The sequence below is a fragment of the Dama dama genome, chromosome 9 (genome assembly GCF_033118175.1).
Source record: "Dama dama isolate Ldn47 chromosome 9, ASM3311817v1, whole genome shotgun sequence".
NCBI lineage: Eukaryota > Metazoa > Chordata > Mammalia > Artiodactyla > Cervidae > Dama > Dama dama.
The window spans coordinates 12,073,418-12,086,876 of NC_083689.1; the positions used below are offsets into that span (position 1 = coordinate 12,073,418).

General features: G+C 48.5%; 1 protein-coding gene across 2 annotated transcripts in view; it reads right to left on the reverse strand.

Moving 5' to 3' along the window:
• Positions 1 to 13,213, reverse strand: part of LOC133061795 (cytochrome P450 4F6-like) — a 33,139-nt gene extending 19,926 nt beyond the window's left edge. Inside the window, exons 1-5 of one of the 2 annotated variants that reach the window (XM_061149997.1) lie at positions 12,982 to 13,213; positions 12,310 to 12,537; positions 4,206 to 4,350; positions 3,530 to 3,583; positions 3,310 to 3,437 (exon numbers count right to left, since the gene is read on the reverse strand). In XM_061149997.1, the coding sequence (XP_061005980.1) occupies positions 3,310 to 3,437; positions 3,530 to 3,583; positions 4,206 to 4,350; positions 12,310 to 12,507 (525 nt within the window). In that variant the 5' untranslated portion in view covers positions 12,508 to 12,537; positions 12,982 to 13,213. Of the gene's footprint in view, positions 1 to 3,309; positions 3,438 to 3,529; positions 3,584 to 4,205; positions 4,351 to 12,309; positions 12,538 to 12,981 lie in introns of those variants that run through there. The other variant, XM_061149998.1, reaches the window with a different exon arrangement.
• Positions 13,214 to 13,459: the final 246 nt, after the last annotated feature.

Sequence of the window (13,459 nt, forward strand, 5' to 3'; positions counted from 1 at the left end):
AAAAAGCAGAGACATCACTTTGCTGACAAAAGTCCGTACAGACAGAGCTGTTTTTTCCCATCAGTTCAGTTCAGTCGCTTGGTCGTGTCCAACTGTTTGTGACTCCATGAACCGCAGCATGCCAGGCCTCCCTGTCCATCACCAACGCCCGGAGTTTACCCAGACTCATGTCCGTTGAGTTGGTGATGCCACCCAACCATCTCATCCTCTGTTGTCCCCTTCTCCTCCTGCCTTCAATCTTTCCCAACATCAGGGTCTTTTCAAACGAGTCAGCTCTTCACATCAGGTGGCCAAAACATTGGCATTTCAGCTTCAATATCAGTCCTTCCAATGACACCCAGGACTGATTTCCTTTAGGATGGACTGGCTGGATCTCCTTGCAGTCCAAGGGACTCTCAAGAGTCTTCTCCAACACCACAGTTCAAAAGCATCAATTCTTCTGCACTCAGCTTTCTTCATAGTCCAACTCTCACATCCATACATGACTACTGGAAAAACCATAGCCTTGACTAGATGGACCTTTGTTGACAAAGTAATGTCTCTGCTTTTTAATATGCTGTCTATGTTGGCCATAACTTTCCTTCCAAGGAGTAAGTTTTAATTTCACGGCTGCAATCACCATCTGCAGTGATTTTGGAGCCCAGAAAAATAAAGTCTGACACTGTTTCCACTGTTTCCCCGTCTATTTGCCATGAAGTGATGGGACCAGATGCCATGATCTTAGTTTTCTGAATGTTGAGCTTTAAACCAACTTTTTCACTCTCCTCTTTCACTTTCACCAAGAGGTTCTTTAGTTCTTCTTCCATTTCTGCCATAAGGGTGGTGTCACCTGCATATCTGAGGTTATTGATATTTCTCCCGACAATCTTGATTCCAACCTGTGCTTCATCCAGCCCAGCGTTTCTCAAGATATACTCTGCTCATAAGTTAAATAAGCAAGGTGACAATATACACAGCCCTGACATACTCCTTTTCCTATTTGGAACCAGTCTATTGTTCCATGTCCAGTTCTAACTGTTGCTTCCTGACCTGCATACAGGTTTCTCAAGTAGTCATGTACAAATTTGAGAATTGGACCATAAAGAAGTCTGAGGGCCGAAGAACTGATGTTTTCAAATTGTGGTGCTGGAGAAGACTCTTGAGAGTCCCTTCGACTGCAAGGAGATCAAACTTATCAGTCTTAAAGGAAATCAACCTGAATATTTATTGGAAGGACTGATGCTGAAGCTGAAGCTCCAATACTTTGGCCACCTGATGTGAATAGCTGACTCATTGGAAAATACCCAGATTCTGGGAAAGACTGTGGGCAAGAGGAGAAGGGGTTGACAGAGGATAAGATGGTAGGATGGCCTGACTGACTCAATGGACATGAGTTTGATCAAACTCCAGGTGATAGTAAAGGACAGGACTGCCTGGTGTGCTACAACCCATGAGGTTGCAAAGAGTCGGGCCCAACTTAGCAACTGAACAACAAAGATAACCTGCATTGGTGTTGCACAAACCAAGTTAGAATACCTGCTTCACTAGGCATAGCTCACTTACTAAATGAGCTATCTTGGGCAATCTCCCTAACCTCTCTAACCTTCCATTTCATTATCCTTAAAGTGGCAATTATAATCATCTCTACCTCATAGGATTGTGAAAATGAATTAGACAACACATGCCATGGACCTGGCTCACTGTTCCATTTCCTTCTCCAGGGGATCTTCCTGACCCAGGGATTGAACCCATGCCTCCCACATTGCAGACAGACTGTTTACCCTCTGAGCCACCAAGGAAGGCCCTTCTGATATACAATAAGTGTTAAATAACTTTTAACTATCATCATCATCACTATCATAGTGAAAGACAACTGCAAACGGGTCCCCATTTCTTCATCCTTCCTTTTACTTTCACTCTTTGCAATGAGATTTCACAGTTCTTTCATTAGGAGGTACAACCTCTTTCTCCACCTGTTGAATCTGGACTGAGCTGGGACTTGCTTCAGTCAACAGGAGATGGTGTGCTAGTTCCCAAACTAGGTTTCAAGAGATATTACATGTTTCTGCTCATTCTCTTGGAGCCCAGTCTCCACCATGCAGTCAAGCTCAGGTGAGGAGAGCTACAAGAAGATGAGAGAAAAGTGCAGGAGTCCATTGTCCCACTAAGGCTATCCTAAACCAGTTGACAGCTAGCCAAGCTCCAAATACATGCCAAAGCTAAGCCCAGAACATCAGAGCTGTCTATATAACCCACCCATGACCACAAATGCATGCATGATTCCAACCAGGATGAGAAGAATGACTCAACTAATGTTTCATCTCATGAAAAATAATAAGCACTAATTCTTTCAAGTCCACAAGTTTTAGTGTGGTATGTAATGCAGAAAGAACTGCTGTGCAATGTTCATCATTTCTGTCCTGAATTTACAGAGCTTCCATGAGGCAGACTAGCAACTAAAACTTTCCGAGTACCTAATATGTGCCAGGAACCTGATTCCATTATGTCATCTTGATCACCGTTTTGTTGTTGTTGTTCAGTCACTAAGTCCTGTCTGACTCTTTGCAACCCCATGGACTGCAGCACGCCAGAATTCCCTGTCCTTCACTGCCTCCTGGAATTTGCTCAAATTCATGTCCATTGAGTCAGTGATGCTATCTCATCCTCTGCTGCCTTCATCTCCTTTTGCCTTCAATCTTTCCCAGCATCACGATCTTTAAAAAGGGGTAGCTCAAATGGTAAAATGGCAACCCACTCCAGTATTCTTGCCTGGAGAATCCCATGGATGGAGGAGCCTGGTGGGCTACAGTTCACGGGGGTCGCAAAGAGTCGGACATGACTGAACGACTTCACTTTCACTTTCACTTTCAAACGGTAAAGAATCTGCCTGCAATGCAAGAGACCCCAGTTTGATTCCTGGGTTGGGAGGATCCCCTGGAGAAGGGATAGACTACCCATATCGGTATTCTTGGGCTTCCCTAGTGGCTCAGCTGGCAAAGAATCTGCCTTCAATGTGGGAGACCTGAGCTCGATCCCTGGGTTGGGAAGATCCCTTGGAGAAGGGAAAGGCTACCCACTCCACTATTCTGGCCTGGAGAATTCCATGGACTGTATAGTCCATGCAGTCGCAAAGAGTAAGACACAACTGAGCGAATTTCACTTTCACTTTCATCCCAGTTTTACAGATGAGGAAACTGAGGCTTAGAGAGGAAAATCAGTGACCCCCTCCCCAAAGCCATCCAGCTAAACCAGGATTCCAGACCATATGTATTTGAGCCCATTCCCCCTTTCCCAAGGCTCCAGCTGGGACCCTGGGTTCAAGACACTCACATGCATGACGTCTGTGCTCTTGTTGAAAATCTTCATATATGGCTTCAAAATCTTGAAGTGGAAGGCGGGTGTCAGCAGGCGACGGTGGCTGCTCCACTTGTCACCAGCACTCAGCAGGAGCCCATCCCCTAGCAGAGACAGCCACGGGGAGTGGGCAAAGGAAGACCTTCCTCTGGGTCCCCAGGGTCATCCCCAATCCCCTTCACAAACAGTTACTCACCCAACCAGGGCTTCAGGAAGTTGTAGAAAAACGTATCCTTGGGTATGATGGTGGCTGACACAAGAAATAGAACATCAGGTGCCATGGTGGATGCAGGGGAAGGAATAACTTGTGGTGGGGGCTGGAGGCTCCCAGGAAGGGTTCTGAATTTCTCCTCCAAGCCCAGCATAGCAGGAATGGGGCCAAGAGGAGAGGAAGCTGGGAAGAGGTAGGTGGTGGGGGGGGAGGGGGAGGGGGACCAGACCAGGCTGCAGCACAGAGTGGACCCCATCAACACAACCCTATGTGCTTAGACACACCCCAACATGACACAACACATCCCACCACACCTTGGCATGGCTCCTACGTGGCCCAGAATGTCCTAAAATCCCCAAGCACAGCACAGCACTCCGCAAAATGCACTTTTAGGCAACAGGGACAGCATGCTTGCCCCAGCACTTTCTGACCTCTCCTGGAACATCTGACATGGTGGACCAACATTTTTGATTTTCCACCACCCAAAGCTGAAAAAAGATGTTGACAACCAGAGAGAACTTGAGACTTTGCCAGAGTCACCCAGCAGCTCTCTGTCAATGCTGTCCATTCTCCTGCTCAACCTGGTCTGTCCAGGAGTGGGAAGGGCTTGAGAGCAGGGGCCAGGGAAGAGGCTGGGAGGGGGTGCTCCTGGGACAGATACCTGAGGCCTGGAGCAGAGGGGCAACGAAGTTAGGGTGGACAAGCCGCAGGATGGGGAAAAGGGGCCCCATCCACCAGAGGTGGACGTCGCGGAAGGAGTGGCCCAGCTCCTCCACCAGCCGCATGCCCTCCTCATTGCTCTGTGCCTGGGAACAGGTGGGGTTGAGGCTAGGCTTGGCAGGAGGTACCAGAAGCTACACCCTCCTGCTTCATCCCCCTACCCACCACACCCACTCACCCCCTTATCCTCTTCTGCCTAGATTGTTGATCTATACTCTCTCCATCTGAGTCAGCTTTTCTCTGTTCATCTCTGTCTTTTTTCATGTCTCTCTATGTGCCTCTCTCTGTCCCCTTATTCTCTTCATCTCTGTATTTTGACTGAGAGAGAGGGGAGAATGGCAGGGAAGAGAGAGAAAGAGGGCAGGGGAGAGAGGTGGGAGGAGATAATGGGTGGATGGATAGATAGATAGATAACCTACTAATCCACTAATCATTAGATGATGGGAGGATAGATGGATGAATAGAAAGATGGATGGATGGATGACTAGATGATAGTTGGATAAATGATAGATGGGTAGGTATAGACAGATGGTAGGTGACAGATAGATGATGATGTATGGGTAGATGGAAAACATATAGATAAATAAGCAGATATGACAGCTATGATAGAAAGTGGGTTGATGGATTGATAAATAGGTAGAAGATAGATATATTTGTATCTGTGTATATGTATATCTGTGTATATATAAGACAGGCACTCACGCTTTCACTTCCAGGCCTTTGAGTGCACTAGTCCTCTCCACAGAATATACTTTCACTTCTTTGCTTTAAAAAAAATGCCTATTAATTGTTCCAGACCCACTTCCAACAACTCTGCCTCCAAGAAGTCCTCCAGCCTGCCCCAATGGCAAAAGCCCTAATTCCTCTCTGGGCTCCCCCAGCCCGTGTCTCTCCCTCAGACCCACCCAGACCACACAGGATCAGGGATATCTCTAATCCTGTGTGACCAAGATTGGAGGGTCCTCCACAACAGAGCCCAGAGCTCAGTCTCTGTAAGGATCCCCAAGCAATGTTCAGAACACCAGAATGGGGTTGGCAAATAAATGAAAGGGGGAAAGAAAAGATGAGCAAGGGTGCCCAAGAGCAGGAGGGGCCCTGGGACCTGCAGGAAGTGAACAGAAGTTTGCCAGTGAGGGGCTCACCGCCCTCAGAAACTGCCATGACACCCACTACCACCTGTCCCAGGCGGACACCTGTGGTGCTGGTGACAGATCAGGCAATGTCATGGTGGCAGAAAATGATGAGGAAGATGATGGAGCCCAGCCAGATCCTAAGTCCCCGGGGGCAGGTGAGTGAAGTGGAGTGAAGTCCCTCAAGCCCTGCACCGTTGGGAGGACCTGCAAGCAAGGCAATAGCCATCACTCCCCCAGGAGAAGCTGCTGCAGTGAACAGTGTGTGGGAACCTGCACAGATGGAGGGGATCTCTGCTTCCCCTGCTTCTTCATGCCAGAGATGGGAGGGACATGGAGGCTCTCCAAGTCCCAAGGGGGCACCCCAGGGCAGGGAGAAGACATTCTTTGCCTACAGGGAGGATGACTTTAGCACAAAGAAATCATTTTTCTCATCCTGGGAGTGGTGCCAGCCCCAGGGGTGGACACAGGAGAAGATCCCTATGGAGGAGATTTATTAGTAGCAGGGTGGACTCAGGACTTGTCCCTGGATTTTGAGTCCACATCCTTTCATGTTCTGGCCCATCCACATAGCCTCAAATTCCTTCCATAGTTAAGGGTCTACAGTCCTGGGGCTTTCCAGCCCTGGCTGACCCCAAGGGACACAGGTTAACTCTGCCCATCAGTCAAGACATCCCCTGTCACCTTAGAACCCCTTCTGCTGATGCTCTATGCATAGTGCATCCTCTCTGTCTGTCTAGCTAGCTAGCTACTGGGTTGGCCAAGGAGTGCATTCATGTTTTCCATAACATCTTATGGAAGGTTTGAATGAACTCATTGGCCAACCAAATATCTATCTAGATATAGACATCTATCTGGTACATCCTGTCTATCTATTTCTCACAGTACATCCTAGCTATCTATCTCTGTCCTGAACCTATGGACACTCCCATGCTGCTACTATTGGTCTTTAGTCTCTCAGTGGTGTCCAACTCTTTATAATCCCATGGACTATAGCCCACCAGACGCCTCTCTCCACAGAATTTTCCAGGCAAGAATACTGGAGTGGGTTGTCATTTCCTTCTCCAGGCGATCTTCCCAACCCAAGATCTTCCCAAGAAGCAGGGCTAGAACCTGCTTCTTGGACACTCCCATAAATCATGACAATTACAAATGAAGAAACTGAAGCCATATCCCCCAAAAGAAGAAGAAGGGAGAGTTGCTTTCTGGTGAGGCACCCTCTCCAGTCCCTCAGGACACCCCATGCAAGCCCTCAGGTGCTCCAGGCAGGTGACCATAAGTCATTTTTACCTTTGTGACCTGCTCCTTGCTCACTGGAGACTTCCCAGGTGGCACTAACAGTAAAGAATCTACTTGCAAATGCAGGAGACACAGGTCCAATCCCTAGGTCTGGAAGATTCCACTCAAGTATGCTTGCCTGGAGAATCCCAAGCACAGAGAAGCCCGGTGGACTACAGTCCATGGGGTCGCAAAGAGTTGGACGTGACTGAGTGACTGAGAGTGCACACACTCTGCTCCCTGAGGACCCTGAGGCATTTGATAAGTTCAGCTCAGAGAGGGAGAGGAACTTAGCCAAAGTCACACAGCAGGAGATATTGGAGGAGAAAAGCATGATTAAGACCAGCCTCCACAGTCAAGCTTGGATGGGGAGTCAGAAGAGTAACTTCATAGCATTCCCGCTCCCTCTGGAGCTCTCTGAGAACATTCCAAGTGAGAGGGTAACAGGCAGGAAAGCCAGGTGTCTCCAAACGGAGGAAATAGGCTGCAAGTGTCAGACATTTTTATCTCTCTCTTAAGCGGCAGGAGGAAACAAACTAGTGATTTTTTTTTTTTTCCTTTCTCTATACAAATTTAAAAGGAGGTTTCTCTTAAAATACTATGTTGCCATAATGACACCTGGTTCCATGTGAAGTTAACTATTCTCAAACCTTGAGTTAACCAATGCACTTTTCTTATGGAAATGTTTGTCATAAGCTATGTTAATGTACTGTGCATTTACCCCAGACTCTGTCTTCAAGTCGGTTTGCCTAACGGCTCAGAACCAACTTGTCAAAGGAGTATGTTATACTCAGACATTGTTCCCCTAAACTATGTAAATGAAACTATTTGTATTGTAATCTGTCTTTCTACAAGATTCAAGTCATTGTTTTATGGCCCGGGGATGACTCATCTGGTGCCAAGATTATCCCAAAGTACATCTTACGGATGAGGGGGCTGATGCCATTCTCTGAGTTTCAAGACACTCCTTTCTTTCATTAACAGACTGCTAGTACCTATATAACATCCAGCTAAAAACTAGCAGGGGGGGCACTCTTTCTGCCCCCTTCTGATGTCTATGTCAGAAGCTTTCTCTACCTCCTTTATACTTTAATAAAACTTTATTACACAAAAGCTTTGAGCGATCAAGGCTCGTCTCTGGCCCCGGATTGAATTCTTCTCCTCCGGAGGCCAAGAATCCTGACGTCTTTTCAGTTCCAGCAACAACCTTTCACAAGCCCTCTAATCTCAGGCAGACTTTACAATGTGCCTGGGACATACTGTTCTGTGAGATGCTGGTCTGGGGGAGGAGGAGAGAGGAGCTGGACAGTTGTGCCTTTAGCCTTGGATGAAAAAGGGAAGTGATGGCAAGTTACCCAGGCCTCCACCACAGTATTGCCAAACATTTATTTAACAGGATGGGCCACTGTGTATATCATGTTTGTCCCCAGAGCAAATACCTAGTGTGAGAGATGGATAATAAGTAACGAACAATTAACTATTCAACCATGAGCAAGGGCAAGTCCATAAAACTGTGTTCATTTCACATTCTAGCAAGGTAATACTCAAAATCCTTTAAGTTAGGTTTCAACAATACATGAACTGAGAACTTCCAAAAGTACACGCTGGATTTAGAAAAGGCAGAGAAACCAGAGATCAGATTGCCAACATCAGCTGGATCATAGAAAAAGCAACAGGATTCCAGAAAAACATCTACTGCTGCTTCTACACTAAAGCCTTTGACTGTGTGGATCTCAGCTAACTGTATAAAATTCTTAAAGATATGGGAATACCAGACCACTTTACCTGTTTCCTGAGAAACCTGTGTGCAGGTCAAGAAGCAAAAGTTAGAACTGGACATGAACACAAGACTGGTTCAAATTGGGAAAGGAGTACAACAAAGCTGTATATTATCACCCTGCTTTTTTAACTTACATGCAGAGTACATCATGAGAAATGCCAGGCTGAATGAATCACAAGCTGGAATCAAGACTGCCCGGAGAAATATCAATAACCCCAGATATGCAGAGGATACTATCCTAATGGCAGAAAGCAAAGAGGAACTAAAGAGCCTCTTGATGAGGGTGAAAGAGGAGAGTGAAAAAACTGGCTTAAAACTCAACATTCAAAAAATTAAGATCATGAATTCTGGTCCCATCTCTTCATTGCAAAGAGACGTGGAAAAAATGGAAACAGTGACAGACTCTATTTTCTTGGGCTCCCAAGTCACTGCAGATGATGACTGCAGTCATAAAATTAAAAGATACTTGCTCCTTGGAAGAAAAGCTATGACAAACCTAGACAGCATATTAAAAAGCAGAGACATCACTTTGCCAACAAAGATCCATATAGTCAAAGCTGTGGTTTTTCCAGTAGTCACATACAGATGTGAGAGTTGGACCATAAAGAAGGCTGAATGCCAAAGAATTGATGCTTTTGAACTGTCATTTGGAGAAGACTCTTGAGAGTCCTTTGGACTGCAAGATCAAACCGGTCAATCCTGAAGGAAATAAACCCTGAATGTTCATTGGAAGGACTGATGCTGAAGTTTTGAAGCTCCGATATTTTGGCCACCTGATACGAAGAGCTGGCTCATTGGAAAAGACCCTGATGCAGGGAAAGATTGAAGACGGAAGAAGGGGATGACAGAGGATGAGATGGCAGCATCGACTAAATGGACATGAGTTTGAGCAAACTCCAGGAGATGATGAAGGACAGGGCAGCCTGCTGTGCTGCAGTCCATGGGGTTGCAAAGAACTGGACGTGACTTAGAGACTGAACAACGGCAACAGAAGGGCAAAGTCAGAGATCAGAGTCTGGGGGAGTCAAAGGAAGCTTAGAGAAGATAGTTATACCTGAGCCAAAAATGGAAGGATGAGGAGGAATCCAGGGGGTAAACACAGGAAGGGGAGTGCTTCCTGCAGCACAAGCAAAAACCCTGCAGTGGGAAGAGTTTGGTTCACTGAAGAGATAAAGCAGAAGCTCAGAGTGACCATGACATGCACAAGGCTAAGGAGAACTGCAGGTGCCGGCCTGGAAACATTTAGTCTTTATCTTCAGAGTGATAGGCAGTCATTGAACAGTTTTCAGCCAAGAAACGGCAGGACCTAAACTGAATTCCAGAAAAGTCTATCCAGGACTAAAGAGAGAGAGAGGATGGAGGGGATGCCAGTGGCAATGAGGAGACCAGAGAGTAGGCTTGGCAAGGATTCCTGGAGAAGAATGATGGTGGATGGGGCCATGGGTGATAGGAGATGCAGATAGGGACAGACTGAAGACAGCTTGTGGAGGCAGCATATTAGGCCTGGGGGCATGGGTGAGAGAAGCAGGCAGGCTCAGGGACCCCAAAGTATGGGATGTGGGCAGCTAGAAGGATGTGCTAAACTGAGGGAAGGGGCAGGATTGGGGAGGAAGCCATGAGTTCAGATTCTGAGCAAAGAATGAGATGTTTATGAGACCCTCCCCCTTCACGTGAGAAGAGGAGTAAGGAGCTGGATGACCTTGGGATCAGGAGAGATGTGAACTTGAAATTCACTTATGGAGGAAACTGATGGTCGCCTTACAAGTTGGAGTCCTAGGTGAGGAAATGTCTTCAGAAGAAGGAGAAAGGGTTATAATGCTGGGGGTGGGGGGTTCCTCACATGAAAAGATGGAACAAAGGAGGAGCCAAGAGGAGACAGAGGGGCTATGGGGAGGTAGGGGAGAGACCAGAGGAGGGTGTGTCCTGGAACCAAGAGAAAAAGCAGGTTTCAGGAGGACAGCATGGTCCGCAAGCTCAGAGAGCTGCTGGGAGTTGGATGAGATGGGGCTGAATGGAGTCCATGGGGTGTGGAGACCTAGAGACCACAGCCATCTGGCAGGAGCAGATGCCAGATGGAGGTGGGGACCAGATTGGAGCAGGAGAGAGCAAACAGAGAAAGGGAGGCAGTGAGTGAAAACAACTCTGAGACAGCAGACCAGAGGTTTTGTTCAGAAGAAAGCCCACTGGGAATGGGCAGGTGGGGGTGTTCATGTCACCTCTTTGTCCTGTTTTGTGACCTCTAGCATCATCGTGGAGAAGAGATCAGAGTACTTTGAGGGTTTAGCTCTTATCCAAAGCGTCATGAAGGAAAACCCGATTGGCCAGACACCGCAGCCCAAGCACAAAGGATGAGAATCTAAGCTAAATGTATCCGAGGCAGTAGGATGGAAAGGAAGCCATTGGACTAGGGTATAGAAGGGACTGAATATCCTGGAAAGATCTAGGATGGGAGATGAAGAAAAAAGAAGCTCGAAGGAAGAGGGGTTGTGATCACAGAATGCAATCCTCAGGTCAATGGTTCTGGAGGTGCCGCCCTTACAGGTGATGACAAAATCCTAAGTGTGATTGTGGTAAAAGGGGCCGGACTCAACGCAGAGGAAAGGCCTCTGAGGATAAGACTAGGAAGGTGGGCCAGAAGCCTCCTTCCAGGAAGTTTGACCATTAGAGCAGAGTGATTCTGAAAAAGAGAGTGGTCCGCTTTCATCCAATTTGGGCAACAGGGCTCACTGATGCGTCTTGGGGGTGGAAGGCAAGATAGGAAAAGAAAGGTGACTGAGGAAGGGGAGAAGGAGAAACTGTCCACATATTCCTCTGACCCCATTGGGGGAAGATGGGGCGGGGCTCATAATTAATTCCTATGGGGAAGCAGAAGCCCACAGAGGAGTAGACACTGGCCCAAGGCCCAACTGGAACAGATCCTGGACAGTGGGTCTGAGGAGGCCTCAAGACCAGCCATGCAGTCTGTGGGGACACCATGGGGCCCAGCTCTCTCCAGCCCACCCTGAGAGCCCCTCAAATGTGCACAAATGTGGGGAAGACAAACAGGAACATGACCCAAAACGGGCTTGGGGTGAGGACAGCACTGGGGAACAAGAAGGGCACTGGGGGAACTTCTCTGGTGGTCCAGTAGCTAAGACTCCATGCTCCCCATGCAGAAGGCCCAGGTTCGATCCCTGGTCAGGGAACCAGATCCTGCATTCTGCAATTAAAGCTCCCACATAGAGAAGGCGAGGGTGGGATGTTTCAAGAGAACAGCATCGGAACATCAAAACATGTATATTATCATGTATACATCATGTATATCATGTATCATATATCATGTATAAACATGCATATTATCTAGGGTGAAACAGATCACCAGCCCAGGCTGGATGCTTGAGACAAGTGCTCGGGGCTGGTGCACTGGGAAGACCCAGAGGGATGGAGGGGGGAGGGAGGAGGGAGAGGGGATCGGGATGGGGAATACATGCAAATCCATGGCTGATTCATGTCGATGTATGGCAAAAACCACTACAATATTGTAAAGTAATCAGCCTCCAACTAATAAAAATAAATGGAAAAAAAAAAAGCTCCCACATACAGCAAAGAAGACTGAAGATCCTGCATGCCACAACTAAGATCCAGTGAGTGAAATAAGTAAATTTAAAAAAGAAGAAGAAGAAGGAAGGCATTGAAGCATAGGATGGACAGAGAAGAGAGGACTGGACCCAGTGGGTGGGAGGTGAGGCAAGAGGTTTCCCTTGCCACCATAGACCCCAGCCTAATCCCAGACTCCCAGCTCTCTAAGCCCCATTCCTGACCCTCAGGAAGTCTATCCACCCTGATCCCCCAGACCTATTCCTGCTGCTCATACTCACCTGGCCCAGGTGACCCCAAAACCAGCTCCGCTTGGGGGGCTGCGGGAAACATCGGAGGCGACAGCAATTGTCATAGAAGGTGTAGGTCCAGGCCAGGATGCGGGCCAGGAGCCAGGAGGCCCCGACCAGCAGCAGCAGCAGCCATGGGGAGGCTGCCACCGGCCCGAGTCCCAGCCAGGACAGGGTCAGCTCCAGCATCCTGTGGTCAGATGGGTTGGAGGGTGAAACCTGAGGATGAAGGAAGAGGCAGCGATGGTGAGCTGTGAGGCAGAGAAGGATAGAGGGAGAGGAGCAAGGGAGAGAGGGGTAGGGATGGGGAGTGCTGGGGACGGGCAAGAAGGGCTCAGAGACAGGCAGACAGGCACTGGGAGAGGGGAGGGAGAAGCAGAAATTCAGAGGAAGAGGGAGAGAGAAAGAGAGAAAAAGAAAGAAAGAAAAAGGCAGGGGAAGAAAGGGAAGGGAAATGAAAGGAAGAGAGAGAAGAGAGAAAGAAAGACAGATGAAGAACTGAATTAGTGGAAGGTTGCCAGGGGCTCCAGTTGCGAGGAAACCACCATCCCCGGTGGGGGGGAGTGGGTGTGCAACTCTCTCTCTGGAGCCACCCTGTCTAGGGCAGCACCCACTTCCTGCCCCAGGCCAGAACCCTCAGCCCCAGCAACACCAGCCCAGCACCTTCGGTCAGGAGCGGCTTGTCCCACACAACTTCCTCTGTCCTCCTTCTGGGAGGTCTCTCTCCCTCTGGCCCAACCTTTGAATGGCCGCAGGGAGGCTGGGCTAGGCTCACAGCCAGTCCCCGCCTGCCTCCTCCCCAACCTGGCGTCTGGCCCAAGACTTCAGACCGGAGGTGTCTGACCAGAGAGACCAGCTCAGGGTCACATGGCGCAGACCCTGAACTCTCAGGACTCAGCGCCTCCCGCGTGGCTTTGTTGGGGTGCGGGCAAAGATGACTCTGGGCCCCCAAGTTTACAACCGCCTTTGCCCTTCCAAGGCTAGGGTGTGGCGCTCAAAGCAAGAACGCTCAGGTGCCAGGTGAGCAGGGCCTGGCCCAGCCTTGTCCCAAAACATCTCTGCAGCTCCTCTCCATGCGTGTGTCAGGAGGGCATCGTGAGTCATTTTTCAGCGCAGAATCAGGAAGCTCAGAGATCTGAAG